The sequence below is a fragment of the Limanda limanda genome, chromosome 12 (assembly GCF_963576545.1).
Source record: "Limanda limanda chromosome 12, fLimLim1.1, whole genome shotgun sequence".
Taxonomy (NCBI): Eukaryota; Metazoa; Chordata; class Actinopteri; order Pleuronectiformes; family Pleuronectidae; genus Limanda; species Limanda limanda.
The window spans coordinates 12,466,537-12,483,135 of NC_083647.1; the positions used below are offsets into that span (position 1 = coordinate 12,466,537).

The 16,599-nt window shown below is 41.7% G+C and overlaps 2 protein-coding genes across 2 annotated transcripts; one reads left to right on the forward strand and one right to left on the reverse strand.

Moving 5' to 3' along the window:
* The first annotated feature begins 1,890 nt into the window (after window positions 1-1,890).
* On the forward strand, window positions 1,891-8,226 carry vash1 (vasohibin 1). The gene is made up of 7 exons (XM_061082586.1): window positions 1,891-2,754; window positions 3,194-3,282; window positions 3,645-3,701; window positions 4,023-4,097; window positions 4,524-4,905; window positions 5,800-5,909; window positions 6,129-8,226. Exons 1-7 carry the CDS (start codon window positions 2,542-2,544, stop codon window positions 6,199-6,201), a joined length of 999 nt encoding a protein of 332 aa, XP_060938569.1. The 5' UTR covers window positions 1,891-2,541; the 3' UTR covers window positions 6,202-8,226.
* Window positions 8,227-10,539: 2,313 nt separating this feature from the next.
* On the reverse strand, window positions 10,540-15,962 carry angel1 (angel homolog 1 (Drosophila)). The gene is made up of 10 exons (XM_061083089.1): window positions 15,869-15,962; window positions 13,974-14,786; window positions 13,302-13,537; window positions 13,147-13,216; window positions 12,616-13,058; window positions 11,864-12,005; window positions 11,645-11,755; window positions 11,520-11,553; window positions 11,264-11,427; window positions 10,540-11,172 (listed from the first exon to the last, which is right to left on the reverse strand). The coding sequence occupies exons 1-10, from the start codon at window positions 15,960-15,962 to the stop codon at window positions 11,012-11,014; spliced, it is 2,268 nt and encodes a 755-aa protein (XP_060939072.1). The 3' UTR covers window positions 10,540-11,011.
* Window positions 15,963-16,599: the final 637 nt, after the last annotated feature.

Sequence of the window (16,599 nt, forward strand, 5' to 3'; positions counted from 1 at the left end):
TATGTAATTTAGCATTCAAAAAAACATTGGTCTTCAATTATTTATTTCCTTGTTCAGTCTGAAATTTGGCAGCAAAACCAGACTGTGTCCCGTAATTATTTCTTCTCTGTACGGCACTGTCCAGGCTGTTAACAAAAGATAAACTATCTTATTTTGTGTTCCTAATTTCCCTTTGCTGAGTTATCATAAGTGGCATTGTGTATCACTCCTGTTACTGATGAAAGGTCCATGTTCAGTGATATTTACAGACTTTTTTAGTGGTTATTCTTTTGTCTATTAGTGTTCTTAGGTAGACTCAAGAGGCACTTGTTTATTCTGTTGTGTTGATTCGTTGTTGTCTCTAGAAGTTCAGACGCACTTGTCCTATACTATTTTAACCTCAGCATCTCAGGTTCAAAATTGTAAAATTATACATTATAGATATAGTGTTTTTCAGTCAGTTGAAATAAATCCTGAAGAGAACAATTTTGGGTTGTTTTGTGTCTGTAGGCCTACTATAAAAAGCACTTAGCATTTTTAATTTTGGTACTTGTACTTTTACTTTGGATACTTAAGTACATTTCAACACCAGATACTTTTGATACTTAAGTACATTTAATATGAGAAATTCTAAGACTTTTACTCAAGTCATTTTATGACAGGTGACTTTTACTTTTACCTGAGTCACTTTCAAGTAAGATATCTGTACTTTTACTCAAGTATGGCTTTCAAGTACTTTATACAACACTGGCGATTATTAGTTGATTTGTATGTGACATGATCAGCGCACGTGGCCATTTTACCTGATATTACATACGATACCTTGTCATGTAAATTAACATGTTTTTCTTACCTGTAGTTTACATTTTTTTTACATTTGAAATAAAATGACTTTCTTCATCCAACACATCTGGATAAGTTGAAAATGGGTTACTGCTGTGGTTGACAATAAAAAAAAGAAGTGAATATAGAGATATAAGTGGTTCTAAGTTTGACCAGCACTTTTCTCCCATCAATTCTTTGTTAGCATGAACACAGAGATAAAAAAAAAGAAAGACATGTTGTGGGGTTGATAGCTTTGTTGTCATTATATTTAGTAATCAGTCATCTGATTTATACATTTTTCAACATCTTGAACACAATTATTTTGTATGACTAAATTAGCATTTATGGATAGATAATGTACAAAATGATGAATACGTTTACAAAACAAAGTCTTTGAAAATATTGAAAACAAAAGTCTTGGGACAGTGCCAGAAAAAGCTTGGACTGTTTACAGTTTACAGTGTTTTGTCACTTTCTGATTTCACCATGTAGTGATTGACAGTCTCATATTTTTGAATTCTTCTCAAAGAGAAGAATTTAGGTCTTCAGCTCGAACCTATATGTGTGAAAAATCTAGATTGTTTCATCTAGGTCTAGCCTGATTTTGTTTGAACTCCTTTATTCAGAAGTAACAATTGAATAATAAAGCTCCATATCAACGGATGAAAGAATAGACAAAATATTCAAATATTTAAATATATAAAATAAACAAACAGATAAATATGATAACAACTGCTCGCATTAACAAATAAAGAGCTATACATTAAACAGAAATAATAAACAAATAGATATATTGAAATAATATAATACATTTGGTGCAAAGACTGAATGTATTTTACCGCTTTTCTATTATCGCAGATTTTCTATTATCGCAGATTCGCAGAATCGATTCTGCAGAACACGAACAGGGGGTTTATTTTCTCAGCACTTCACATTTATGGATGTGAAGCTCCAGTCTCTGATGTGGCTCTGGAGCAGAGCAGCGCCTGAATGCAGCATCAGTCACGCGTGAGCAAATCCTGTGAGCGCGGCGCATGCGCAGTGCACGCTGCTCTGGGAGTGTCTCAGCCGTGGATCCGAGGCGCAGCCGCTGGAGCCGAGAAGAGAAGAGGAGCAGCTAATGAACAATGGAGCGGCTGAGCAGGAGGGAACCACCGCGGTGCACCGGGGTCTGAGCTGGACGGACAGGGGGTCGTGCTGCGGTCTGTGCCGGGCAGTGATTTGAGGGATGTGCGCTGTGGATGACCTCTAACGGATCCAGGGGATTAGAGATATCCAGGACTCTGTTGTCTGCCGAGTCGATCCTCTTAAGAGACTGATAGCGTCACGCCGTCGGACATGAAGATGAACACTCACCCTTTCCTCCCTGTAACAAGCTTAATGTCTTTATCTATTCATTTATATCAATAGCTGATCAAAAGAGGACCTTTAGCCTTTTTAACATATTGGACCAAAGTACTTCACAGGTAATGCAAAGTCAGCCTTTGATCCCAAAAGGACCAATCTACTTTAAATCCTTGTTTCACATTCACCTGCTTCAGCCACAGAGGTGAGCTCTGATCACCTTCCCCTTCACTGCGTTGCCTGTGTGAGACAGTGGGGCCACAGAGCTGCTGGATGCCATGAGTTGGCCATCTGTTGTTGGGACCGACTCAAACCTGCAGGCAGATTAACACCCTGTGAAGAAAAGGGTCCAGTCCAGGACAGCTGTGTGCCAGGAACCTGTGTGGAGGAGAGATGCTGAAGGCCACGGTGGAGGAGAGGGACGAGGAGCAGGAGGAGGAGGGCGACGAAGAGCTGAGGGATGGCGGGGTGCCCTTCTACGTGAACAGGGGAGGGCTCCCGGTGGACGAGGAGACCTGGGACAGGATGTGGCGCCATGTGGTTCGGATCCACCCCAGTAGCGAGGCTCTGGGAAAGGAGATCCGGGGTGCCACCGACCTGCCCAAGGTAATGTGTCATGACAGGAGAAACTCTGCTCCTCACACTGACCATACAGAAGTTAGTGGGGAAACAATTTACACCCATATGCTAAAGGGAAATGTTGAGTTGCAGTGTGACCATACAGTAATACCACATGACTCACAGTAGTACAGAGAACCATGTGCTTCTAAACACACTATAAATAAATCCACTGTAAATGACTGATCTATCTATTTTTCATGGTTTTTCTACCATTTCCATGTATTGTCCAGTTCGTCCATGCACTGTGAATGCACACGCTATGTTAAAGACAGAAGAATGATCCCTTTCAGTCATTTCTCCTGAGAGTGGTGTTACAAGCAGATTGATTATCCCGAGTAGCGGTCAAACAAGACGACATTCTCTGGCTGCAGTGACTATTGGGATTGTATCATGTCTGCAGTTGTTTGGCTCCTCTGTCCCACAGATTCCAGTACCGAGTGTGCCTACATACCAACCTACCACCACTGTCCCACAACACCTGGAAGCCATACAGAAATACATCAGGGATTTACAGTATCCTTTGGAACCCACACTGTGTATTATGTTTTTTATAAAATGTTATTTAGAGTTGAAAAGCCATTTCTCACACTGATAATCACAACTATTTATTAAATCCCTTCACCGTCTGTTTTAGCACATTGTGATAGATATCGGCCACACATCAGAAAGTAGGCCACTGTTGATACAATATTCTATATTAAGCAAAAGCTTGATTGTCAGTCAGAGCATTCATCCATAATTAACCAACAACCTATGAATATCACAAAGCACTTCAAGTTTCTTTCTCCTCCCCTCGCTGAACGCAGCAGATGTCTCTCTTATCCAAGGCAGCGTCACGATGCTCTGTAGTAATATAACCTTAACGTGTCCTACAGGTACAATCACACAGGAACACAGTTTTTCGAAATCAAGAAGAGCCGCTCTCTTAACGCGTAAGTCATGTTGACGGTGCTTGTTGATTTTCTCGTGGTTTTCGCCCTTGATGCTGATGGCTGATGCACAGGGCTCAGCTGTATCTCAGGTTTACTCCTGGGCTTTGTGAGCAGGAACTAGCGTCAATCAGCCGAGGCCTGGAGCTTTCCCCTGGCCTCACTTTATTCGATTAAGTTGCACAGATTTGATCTTCCCTGGCTCATGGAAAAAATGTTTTGGTTTGACTGCGTTAAATCAATAATACTGTGTCCACATCATTTGAATGGCAATCACCAGTGCACTGGGGTCTTATTATTCTTTGTTTAAACTTTTCTGCACAGGTTGATGGACATCGCTAAGGAGATGACCCGCGAGGCTCTGCCAATCAAATGTCTGGAGGCAGTGATTCTGGGGATGTATCCTTACAACAACGGATCATATTGTGACGTTTCAGATGGTATGTCTTTAAATTGTGTTGTGTGTGTACAATTTAAAGTGACTGTCGAGGCTGAAGGCTTAGAACTTAAAAAGTATAAAATGTCTTATCTATTCTATTCACCTGAACCTGATCTAGGGGAATAACACAGCAGTGTTAACTAGTAGTACGCTAACAGGTTTGACATAAGGAGCTGCATCTGCTTTAAACATGATTTTTTGCCAATTTTGACACTAACTTTGTTTCCATGGACACTGCTATTTTGATATTAATTGCATTAAGACAATAATCTGAATAAGACACTGTCATGTAAGCAGCATTTTCTAATTATAACGGCCTATTGGAGTTTTGACAGCATGTTATGATTTTATTTGTGTATCCTACTATTTCCTTGACCCACCTTCAGTTACCTCACCAACAACATGCCGGGCGTGGAGCGCTTCCCCCTCAGCTTTAAGTCTCAGTTCTCAGGGAACCACTTCCGCCACATTGTGCTGGGACTTCACAGTAGGGGACGTTTTGGTGCGCTGGGCACGAGCCGCAGGGAGGACCTCATGTTCAAGCCCCTGAAGTACCGCACACTGATGGACTTAGTGCAGGACTTCGACGGAGCCTACAAGGGCTACTGGCACACGCTCCACAAGGTCAAGATCGGCCAGTACGTGTCCCACAACCCCCACAGCGTGGCGCAGATAGAGTGGAAACACTCCATACTCGATGTAGACACGCTGACCAAGGACGAGCTGCGGAAGGAGCTGGAGAGACACACTAGGGACATGAGCCTGAAGGTACAGCAATGTGGGGGAAAGAGTTAGAACTAGACAGTAGAGCGCACACCTCAGCTAAGGACCTACAGTCCCCTTTAATTCACACAAAATCCATCATATTGGTTCGGGACATAGTTCTAAAACTATTGAGTAATTATTTTTTACCGGGCAGCAGCTGGAAAAATCCTATCCCCTTTATTAAGCCACAATAAATCCGGTAGATCCAGATTTTTATAAAGAATTGCCAAAATGTATAGACATCAGTCCCTTTGATAGATGTAACCGCCTTAATATGTCTGTCTTTTTCCACACATTAATCAGGGAAATTGTAAAAATGTGTAAAAGACCCAAAAGGTAATTATTAGAAAACACAGTTTGGTAGAAGAGTTTCCATGTTGGATGCCATCGCAGTAGCCAATAGCAGATCAGGAATAATGTCAATCTAAACATTAGGCAGATGTTAAGCTTTTTCTTTCTGAAGCTCCACTTTGCAGCTGACACGAGTTAATGGAGCTTTCACAGGACTTAAGACAATGATGAGAAATGTAATTTGCCCTCAGCAGATGGACCGGCCTTCCTAGCTGATGATTAAATTTCCTTTGACATTCTGTTTCAGACATCGAGCTGATCTGCTATTTGAGGAGCGATATCTCGCTCATCACCTCTCATGCTAACATAATGAAGGCAGCCTCGATGCTGCGGATAATAAAGCTAATGTGATGGCTGGACTCTGCTCCTCTTCTTGCATGGCTGACTCATTCCATCAATAGGTTGATCTTTTACACTGAGTGCCCGACACAATCATGTTAAAGACACAGGACAGATTTCCCCCATTGACTGTTAGTACTTTGCCTACTTCAGCGTAGTGGAGTGGTGTTTTAAAGTGATTAAAATGTTGTGTTTGTGTTTTCACAGTTAGGAAAGCCTGTTCCTCCATCTCCAACCAAAGACAGGAGAAACAGCATGGGTTCCCCCCTCAGAGGACCAAGCAGCCCCGTACGCAGGATCAGCCGTGTTGAAAGACGGTATGACTAATCATGTGCTTTGGATCTTTTAGCGCTTCACTAAAAATAAAGGCGCAATAACTTCTGATATGTAATCTTCGTTGTCACCGGGACATATTTGGACTTCAGACGTCTCATGATCTCCAAGGCAAAAGGAGAAATAGCTTGTGAATTAGTCACAGCTTCCCTCTAAGGTGAATAAAACTCATTGTCTTGTCCATATTGTGTTTGATGTTGCAGTCCCTCTGGAGAGAAGAAGGTCTTGGAGCAAAAACCGTCTGCAGACCTGAACGGCTACCAGATTCGAGTCTGAAGGAAGAGGATTCAGTTTGCTGTTGAGAGCAAACACACTTGTTTCATGGGGCCGGGGATTTACTCCAGGGCTCAGTTCTTTGTACACATGGGCCTATTCACAGGATGCAGTGTGTAATAGGTCACCAGCAACTTTTCCTCCCGTAAACAGACGCCTCATTCTGCTTCCCCATGTCTGTCATTAGGGGATTTTCTGGAGCAGCTACTGTGCATAGTAATTGGTGCTGGCTATGCTCCCAAATTATAAAAGAAGGGGTCAAAGGATCAGTAATTTGTCATTTTTAGATTCGTGCAGTTTTGCTGACTGTGAACAATTTGAACTAGGATGCTTCCCTGAAGCCGGCTGAGACTACCACTCCGTAAATGTGCTACCGGACATATCATAGATTTTTGTCGTGTTGTTATGTTCAACAAAAGCTCTTAGAGGCGCGTCTGCGATTTGTATCGTCGTACTGTAAGTGTGCAAATACATGTAATGTAATTTTAAATCCACTTAGGCTGTGCTGGGCAGCAAACGCTTGTGTAGTGAACCACGACCCTCGTGCCTTGTATTGACAACTCAAAGAGAAGAGAAACACTTTTTTATATCCGATTCCATTATTGTTATCACCTCATTAAACACAAAGCAGTATAATCTGTGCTCATCCAACTGTGTGACAGTTAACACCCAAATGCCAGCATGTTTAGCATGCTAAGTACCCACAGATGTTGACTGAATATGGAGTTGAATTATGATTATATACCCAAGTATATTGAAATATTGGAAAAGATGAGACGGTTCAATGAATAAAAAATATCTCAATGAACGAAATGGACCATACACGGCGGCCATTTTCCTCTGACGCACACTCGGGGGGTGAAGCTAAAATGCTGTTATGAATAGAATAATGTTATACTGCTGTGATCAGGTTTTATAAGTCATATAAACGCAGAGAATATATAAACTGCTAATTTTACTGTGTTCTTACTGATCAGCAACTGAAAAGACAATGAATTACCATGTGGAGGCCAATGGGACAGCAAATCAGCCGACATTAAACTTATATTTATATGTCCAAGCACATCTTGGACACCTTAATTTAAGACATGTAATGAAAATGTGCTGGATGAAATCAACAGCGATGTAACGCTAACTTTCGTGTCTTTTCAGCAGAACTTAGAAATATTCTGGTTAAGTCAGTAACATTATGTTTCTGTGTAACGTTTAAACAGTTTATAGCAACACAAAAGTTTGTTTCCAGCACTTTATCAATAGATTGAACAGTTAGCATTTCAAGCTGGATTCCAGTGCATTTTACTTTTAGGCTTAAATAATTGTGTCTTTGAGGTGCATTGATATTTGAGGATTTAAATGTCTTTCTCATTGTATCACTGTATCACTCTAACAGGGATTGGACCCATGTCCCTCCATTGTATCTTCCATCTTCTTTAACCACTGATTAGTTATGCAGGCAATGAAAACAGTCAGATTCTCTGTTTAGATGACTGGACCTGAACCTGGATCACAGCAATACGATATCCTGTTAAACAGTTATTGAGCTTCCCACCCTGAGCGTGATGCCAGAGGAAAACATATGATCTATTATCAAGGTGACTGATGGGAACACTGACCGACTTCATTAGCATTTCATACGGCTGTGATTTATTGGCATTTATATACGTACTACTACTGCTTTACATTGTTTCTTTCATTTGTAGCGACTTAATCCAATATTTCACTTGCCTTAAGTGGTATTCAAGCAACAGACTTTCATTCCAGCAAAGGTGTGAAGTTTGTTTGACACTTTTATCTGGATTTTGTAAATTTTTTTAAACTAGGAAATGATCTTATTTTATACTTCCTTCTATGTTCACCAGTAAACCACTTGATATTTAAGACGCATTGTTCGGGATATGTTGCCACAACATTTTTATTTGTACAGTGGGTGTTGTCCATTTTCGGTTTAATATTCTATAAAACAACTGTTTTGTACAAAAAGATTTACAGGATCACAATAAAGTGTCACCAGGCTTGAGGCAACACAAAGTGGTTTTGTATTCAATTACTTTGCCATTTATAATCCACAAAAAGTGGTTTGTATGTTATTCAGGAAATCTGCCAATTCCAAAAAGTTCAATATGGGACTTTTTAAGACCGTAATGAATCAATTTCAAGTGCGACAGATATGAAGGAATATCAGAGTCCCAGAACTACTTACACTTGCCCATAATTGTATCCAGTCTTTCTTTAAAGCCAAGCTAATTGTAATACTTTCAGTTAACAGTTCCATGTTGACATAATTCAGAGCTAACTAAATATATTTAAGACCTAGTACACAATAATTAAACAAAATTAAAACTTTTTCTGGCCGTTAGCTCAACTAATACAATTTTAAAGTTTTTAAGACCCTGCATAAACCCTGTAATTAGATGTTTGGGTGTCAGGCAGGGGACGGCGCCGGTTTTCTGTCAACCGATATCTGGAAGTAAGCACAGGGTGTCCTCAGCTGAAGAGCAGCTTTTGGCACAGCAGCAGATGATGAGCAGACAGAGATCTCCAAACACTAACCATGTAATGTTTTTATAAAAAGAAACTGAATGCCAACAAGTCTATAAAAGGAAGTGTCAGCCTCAGTGAATTAAAACACTCAGACTCAGAATATTGTTTAAATTGAAAGCCCATTCTTACAAAATGGATGTTGTGTAACATTTTTATTCCATTCCTCATATTGTCTTAGTGTTTGCTGTGCTTATATAAAACACTGGTAGTGTATTGGCAGCTTGTGCTTTACTCTCATGATCAGAGATCCGGCTTGATGGATCCCCCCCGTCCGTCCCACGGCACAGCAATCAGCTAATACAGTCTGATGGCTGCTGCATTCAATGCAAGGCAGTCAACAAGAAACCACTTAGAGTGTAATGCAGGGGCCAGTAATATACCCCTAAGGGGGCAGGGGATACATGTAACACACAAAGAACTGCTCTGAGCGAGTATGCAAGTCGGTTCAGTAAAAAAGATTTGTTAATATTTTGGAAGTCTGCGTTCAGGCTCTTGAGAAAGATAAACAAATCCCTATCCTTCCTTCCTGTGGAGGATACAAACACCAGCAGTGTTTATACTGTAAAAACAGATGGCATAATGACCTATGTAGAAATAAAAACCTTCTGACCTATTTCGGTCATTTGCCTCAGGAAAAATCTGATTATGCTGTGAGTTAAATAAAATTAAGTAATGGATGTTTGAATAATATGACAAATATACAGAATTAATACAGGAAATTGACTGGAATGAGGGAGAAGCAAGTGAAAGACGTGATAATGATGAGAAACGACTTCACAGACAGATTCTATAGCCGGCAAATAACATAAAGACCCATTCTGAGCTCTGTCATGCATGGACACACAACTATCTATTAATTATTCATTCATGCGTCAAACCAGACATAAACACACACACACACACTTGTCTGTAGATCTATCTTAGTGAGGACACTGATTGGCATAATGCATTCCCCTTGCCCCTTACCATAACTTTTTGTATTACAAACCTGAAAAATATATATGTATATTGTTTAGCTTACCAGCTGTTTTAATTCAATTAGTACCCATATTTATTTAATTATATTTAAAGATGGGAATTTATTAATGCTGATATTAAAATTAGTAAATTGTATTTCCCTCTATTGAGTACATGGAGAGAGACCATAGAGACCTGACGCTCTTGCTGCCTTCCCAGTGTCTTAACCCTCAAACAGCCCATTAAAAGTGGGCATCAGAAACGGAGGACTGGCCAAAATGTCCTCACTTTGCCCAAATGTCCTCACTCTGTAGGTTGTGGGCTCAAAATGGTCCTCACAAAGATATCTGTACAAGATCACACACACACTGAAATACATCTTTGCCCAGACAAAATGAGTGCTTCAGTGAGTGGGATGGAAGGGGCAGAGCCAACATTTAGGTCACAATCCAACAAGAACAACACTAACTGAATAATTTAATAATTAATTTCCTGCTACATCATAGATCCCGTGAGGAAGTATACATTATTTTGTCCGGCCTGCAGGCCCTAAAACGCCTACTAAAGACCTCTCTGTTGATTTTTTGTCCTAACGTTAAATGAAATGATAATTAAGAAAAGGGGATTCTAAACAGTGTACGATGAACAGAACAGAGTCTTGTCTTGGATATCCACTGTTTAAACCAGGAGCCCCAAAATGGTGACCGTGTCCCCCAGAGGCTTTTTCGTCACCATAAAATAAAATAGAAATCGGGATCCGAGTTTGCCGACCCTCTGGTTAGTGGACGGCCCACTCGACCTTCTGAGCCACAGCCACCCCTCACCAAAACTCACAGTCAATAATTAATGGAAAATATTTATTCAGGTTTTTTACCATCTGCAACAATGAACTAACTCATAATCAGAGAAATCGAATTCTCATTTCCAAATTAGGTTTAAAATAAATGTAAATGTTGCCAGAACATTTATCAGCCAAACAAAGAGGTCAGTGTTTTATCACAAGCAATCACTGCCTTAATTTTTCTAAATTAACTACTGCATAAGGATTTGTAATAATAACTAATAGGGTTTGTCATATCTCACTCATATGTCATTTATCTGATGAACTGAACATAGTCATTATTTTTCCTGGCACTTTTTAAACAAAAACATCAACTTCAATTCAGTTAGAAAATTCTGATCCTGACTGAACCACCCGTAATGGGCTTCATACCAATAAAAACAAAAAACAAATGTGCTCAGAGCAAGACTTGAACCCAAAATATGCTAATCCTCTGACCTCCGTCCCTCTGAGTTCACCCCCAGTCTTTTCCCATCATGCAGCATTGAGGTCCAGCTGGAATTTTGCCAAAAGGCATAGATGGTCAGAGGGGAACATGTGATTGGGGAGTCCCTTCATGGACCACAAGACGTCCGCTGATAGGAGAGAGAGGCTGCTTATCAACTTCAGACCTGAATTCACACAGTCGCCTCCAGCTGAAGGAAAAAAAAACAGCACATCAGTCACTTAGAAAGAGCAGATTATTCATTCAGAGGTGCAACATGTTTCGTGACATGACCCCATTACCTCTCTGGTCAGAGGAGGAGATGCGTCTTGGGGAGAAGAAGATGTAGTCGACAGTCGCTCCCACCTCAGAGTGCAGGCTTGTGACTTCTGAGGAGCCAGAGCCTGGGAGAATGTGTTTATAGACCGACTCCAGGTCTAACCGATGTCTGATGGTGTGTCTGAAACTGTGATACAAAATTCATGACTAATATCCATTGATAGAGTAGCCATAAGCAGCCATAGTTGATCCAGCAAATATGACAAAAAGCTCACTGACCTTCTATCGTAGGACTGATTTTCCCTTGAGGCCTCTGTGCACAATAGGAAGACACACAAAAGATTTCTGGAAGGAAATCGGTTTGTGTTGTACTGTGTTGCTTTGTCTGTGTGGTGCAGCTCTACCTGGTGTGTTGTCAGTCACGCCTGGGATCAGTGTCAGGTCCGCAGGACGGACACATGCAGCTGGACAATAGCGCAGCTGAAGCATGAAGTCGTGGCGAATACGACATTTCCCTACACAAGAGCAACAACTGTAAGATACAAACACTGAAATTCACTCCTCAGGTCAGGATTACAAAAACAAAAGTATATATAAATCATAATGGGACTTCAAACGCTAACCTGATTTCTGACTCCCCCTCTCAAACAGGTCGTTGACGGCTGTGTACTGGCAGTTGTCGGTGATTCCCAGACAGCTTGGCCAAAGGGGAGCAAACAATCTGTAACAATGAGTTTTGTAGGACAGGTCCTCTTGACCTGAAATCTGTAAGACATGCATACAATGTTATAGAGGTAACTACTGGAAGCATCATTGCAGAAAACTTCAAATAAAGATCCACAGAAAGTTATGTAGGAGCAGTTTGATATTTTTTCAGTTAGTACGCAAAATGTTGATACTAGCAGAGTCCTGCACATGCAAGTTGTGTAACAACTAAAAAATGTATTTATACAAATTTAGGGATACGGGCAGTGAGTGAGAATAAAATAAACACGGGAAAATGATGGTGCAGTATTGTCACAAGGATTGTTTTGTTGTGAAAGCCAACACCACATGTGGACTGTTCACTTCCACTCTTTAGTGACACTGAACTCGCTAGTACGAGGATCACATAAAGACACAAATAGCCAGTGATGAATATTTTCTTTGTGGCTCTGCTGTTTGAAAGAGTGACAAAAAGTATTTGCTTTTAAAAGCTGAAAGCAAGGAAATTCGTCACTGAGGAAACATGTTAACTAGATTTTTGATCTGGATTTAACAAGGCTATACTTTTGGGTAACATGTCGGGTGCGGTCCGGAACCTTGCAGGTGGAGGTTGAAAAAATGGACCCGTGCAGGACTCTGGATAATAGTCAGGTGTTCTTTCCAGACTCACCATCCATCCGGGTAGACCCTGGTAGTAGAGCTCGCCGGTAGTAATGAGTTGGTAAAGAGGCATCTGTGGCACTGAGTTTAAGTCTCCACACAATACAACGTTACACTGTTCACCTTTGGCCTTACAGGACTTGACCACCCTGTCGATCTCTGCCAGCATCATGGCCAACTGAGCCAGCTTCACGTCCCCTCTCTTCGGGTTGAAGAGCAGGTGGGTGTTGGCCACGCAGAGGAGTGGGCCCTTCGCCTTGGTCTCAGAGCCCTGGGTGACCAAAGGCCGAAGCAGCAAAACAATGCCCACATTATGCCGGTTGAGCACTTCTGTGTCCGGCCTGTAGAACTCCAGAGGGGTCACCGATACCTCAGAGAAGCAACTGCTTCGATAGCAAGTAGCACAGCCGTCGGTCTTGGTTCCTGTACGCCGCTTGTACACACAAGTGTAGCCTGGAGCAACAACATGAAGACAACATATGCATTAACGTTGTTACAATATCTCTGTGACTACTCTACTGATTTCTCTCAGATGACATACCCATCTCACACAGGCCTGGATACAGCTGTTCGTGATAGTGGTTTTCCTGAACTTCTTGGAGACACAGTATCTACACACAAGAAGGCAAACACACAAATCATTACTGGATGTCTAAAAATAAAATAAGATGCAGCTAGATTAGATTTCAGGCTCACATCTGGTGCCCATTTCATGATTTCCTCGAGGACTAGGCTGCAGCGGTAGCTCCAGTCCAGCACCTCTAGAGGGCAGTGTACGTACAGCTCCTCGTGGGCCTCCAGTAAATCCTGAGCGAGGATGTTGTAGGACATGACAGTGAAGTCCATCGAGTCCTTTGTGGATGGGAAGGGGATGAGGGTTGGCTCTGCTGCAGGCTCACTCTCATCCATCTCCTGCCATACTCTCCACATTACTGGGTGGAAGACAACAACAGCTATTGAAAAGAAGTCATTCCTCGAATCATTCACTTGTGTTAATTCTCAGGGACGAATGCCAAACTAGATAATAAAAGAAGTTCTATACAATTTGTTTCTCAAAGGGTTTAACTTGAGCCAAGTCATACAACAACACTAGCAATCATCAATTCCGTACAGGGTTAGGAGCAAACAGCTGTTCAAATACATTATCCATATGAGTCTAGGGAAGGGAATGATGGCATCAGAACATCTCTCAGGGTAAACAAATCTCACTAAAGTGTAAAATATCATAAATGGAGAGAAAAAAATTGACAGTCAAAGCAGAGTAGAGGTTTCTGGCAAAGCTTCACCTCCTTCCAAGCTGCACGGAGAAGAGAAAAATAAATATCAGAGGTTGCATGTTTTGACATCTTCGAAAAAATGATGACTCACCTTCAAATGGCACTGTGTTCTCCATTTGAGGGTAATAGCTCCCATAAGGAAATTGCCACAGTGGACACTTAACAACTTCTGCCAAGCCGGGTCCTACAGGGAAGTGCCAGCCAGTTTGTTCATGGTGACGCTCGCTGAATTCAAGGTGGGTTGGAGTGTTAGACAGTGGAGAGGCAAATACCAGTTTAGAACTACATGTTCCATCCCGTATTTCTTCAGCAGTGGGAGCTATGTAGTATTCATCCCAGCACTCTGTCATTTGATTGACAGTTGATTCGTCCACGCTTGGAAGACTATGTGCTGGACAGGTGGTTTCAGATGGGATATCGGACTCCTTAGGCATGTGTATCTGGATTTGTTCCAGCTCTGGACAGGCACTTTCCTCTGTGCCGTCATCTGTTTGCAGGCACTTTAACTTTTCTCCAAGACCTCGCACTGGGCTGATTTCCTCAGCTGGAGAAATAGTGGCATCTTCTGTGTTTGGCTTCCTAAACAACTCCTCATGGATCTCCTCTTGCTTGGGAACTTCCATTTTCTCTTGTTGGCTCTCACTTGTCTTTACAGCCTCGGTTTCTTCACGCAGGACGGCCACCGGCTGTTCTTTTTCTGGTTGGATTTCCGCATCATCTTCTTTTTCTGAGCTCTGCTCTTTCATCCCTTCTTTCGTTTCTCCCTTCGTCGCACTGCTTGGGCTGAGCCACTGGTCCAGCAGGGTTGTCTGAGAATGGGTGAACCTGCTGGTTGTGACAGAACCACCAACCCACACTGCCGTGCCATTAAGCACAGCAGGAGGGAGAACTTTCTTTGAGGCCTCTGTGAAACAAGACAAACAAAAGAACAGTGATGCATATATAAATTACAAAATTAGCTTTTTCTTATGAATCAATACAGAGAGGGGAATTGATCCACTGATCCAATCAGAACGGGTAGGTAACATTAGACCTCACCTCCTGTAGGAGCAGCATTGGTCGAGAAAGAGGTTCAGCCATACTGATATGGCAGACTGTTGTATTAGGGAAGAGGATATGCTCGGCAAGGACTTTTACTTTTAATAAGAATATTTAAAAGAAAGTTCCCACTTTTACTCAAGTAAAAGAATTAACGTGATTCTTTTACTTATAGATGATAAATTTGTACTTTTATTTCAGTGACATATTTAAATCCCACTGCTGATAATGATTAACAGTTAAATTTTCTGCAAATTCGTTAATCCTGAAAGGCAAATCCCCCCCATTCACAAAATGCAGAATGAGGAATAACATCCCCAACTTCACAAATGTCTTATTTAACTTAGAGAACCGTATTGGGACCTTCCAACTCACAGATTCTTAAAGAAAATAGCGGAAGTATGCAATTAAATACACAAAAATCCCCTCAATAAAACAGGTATGGGTTTTAATATAAATTTAAATCTGATTATAGACTAAAATCTGATTCATTTTGCTGGAATAAAGTCGATCATTTATTTAGTTTGTGGATTGTATATTTATTCATTGAGGATTATCTGCTTCACAATCTTTTTTATTTACAGTCTATGTTCACAACACTCCCATGTGGCGACGCTCTGACGTCACAGGGGGGCGTCCAGTGCTCACAAACAGGTGCAACACATGTTTGCTAAAGTTAGCCCCCCCCCACACACACACACACACACACACACGAACTTTTCCACGCGGCAAAAACACAGACGTCAGCTCACAGTGCACTGTCACACACACGTCTCACACACCGACCCTGTAAAACTTTAACTCCACAACGTAACTGCGCAGTTAACGGTGCACTTCACGTTACGTTAGCAGCCGTTAGCTCCCGTTAGCCGACCCGGAGGAACGCACACACTCCACACATGCATGTTCAGACACTGATGGTGCGTGTGCGTGTGCGGTGAAGTTTACCTGAGCGTCCCCGCCCGGTCAGGTACCGCGACAGAGGGTAGAGAGCGTAACACAGCAGGGTGCCAATCATGATGCTGCACTGGTGCCTGCGCATGCGCCCCGAGGCTGGTCGAGCGGCGACAGATCACAGGGGCACGTGCTCCCTCATGGGGGGGCTGGTCGTTGGGCTGATCAGTAGAACTCCACCGATCACAGCAGGGACGTGCACAGACCTGTTGGGATGCAGGGGCTCCAGTGAGGAGGAAGGGCCCTTCTCAGAATTATTTAAAAAAGAAAATGTTTTTTTAACAAAAAGTTCTTAATAGAAGCACATCTCTGAGTTATTTACCAATTTATTTTAATACCCTCACACTCACACAATTGTTAACAGTTCACACAGAGACAATGGTCTTCTTTAGTATTCACACGAGAAGGCAACAACCAAGGAAACTATGCCACAATGTGCATGTTTCTATACTACTATTTAGGGCCCGAGCACTGACAGGCACTGACAGACAGTGAGGCCCTATTGAAATTGTAAGGATTACTTTTATTATTAAGGCAAATGAATTGGCTTTCTACGGAAGCGTATTGCATTCACTTGAAGAAAAAAAAAAGCTCTGGGTAAAAAAAAAAAAAGTTCGAAAAACGGGATTTTTTTACAAACTAGTAGAATGAATAGTTATAAGATGAGGAGCCTACAATCAAAATTATGCAGTTACTCACTACAGGCAAAACTATTGTTTTTTCAT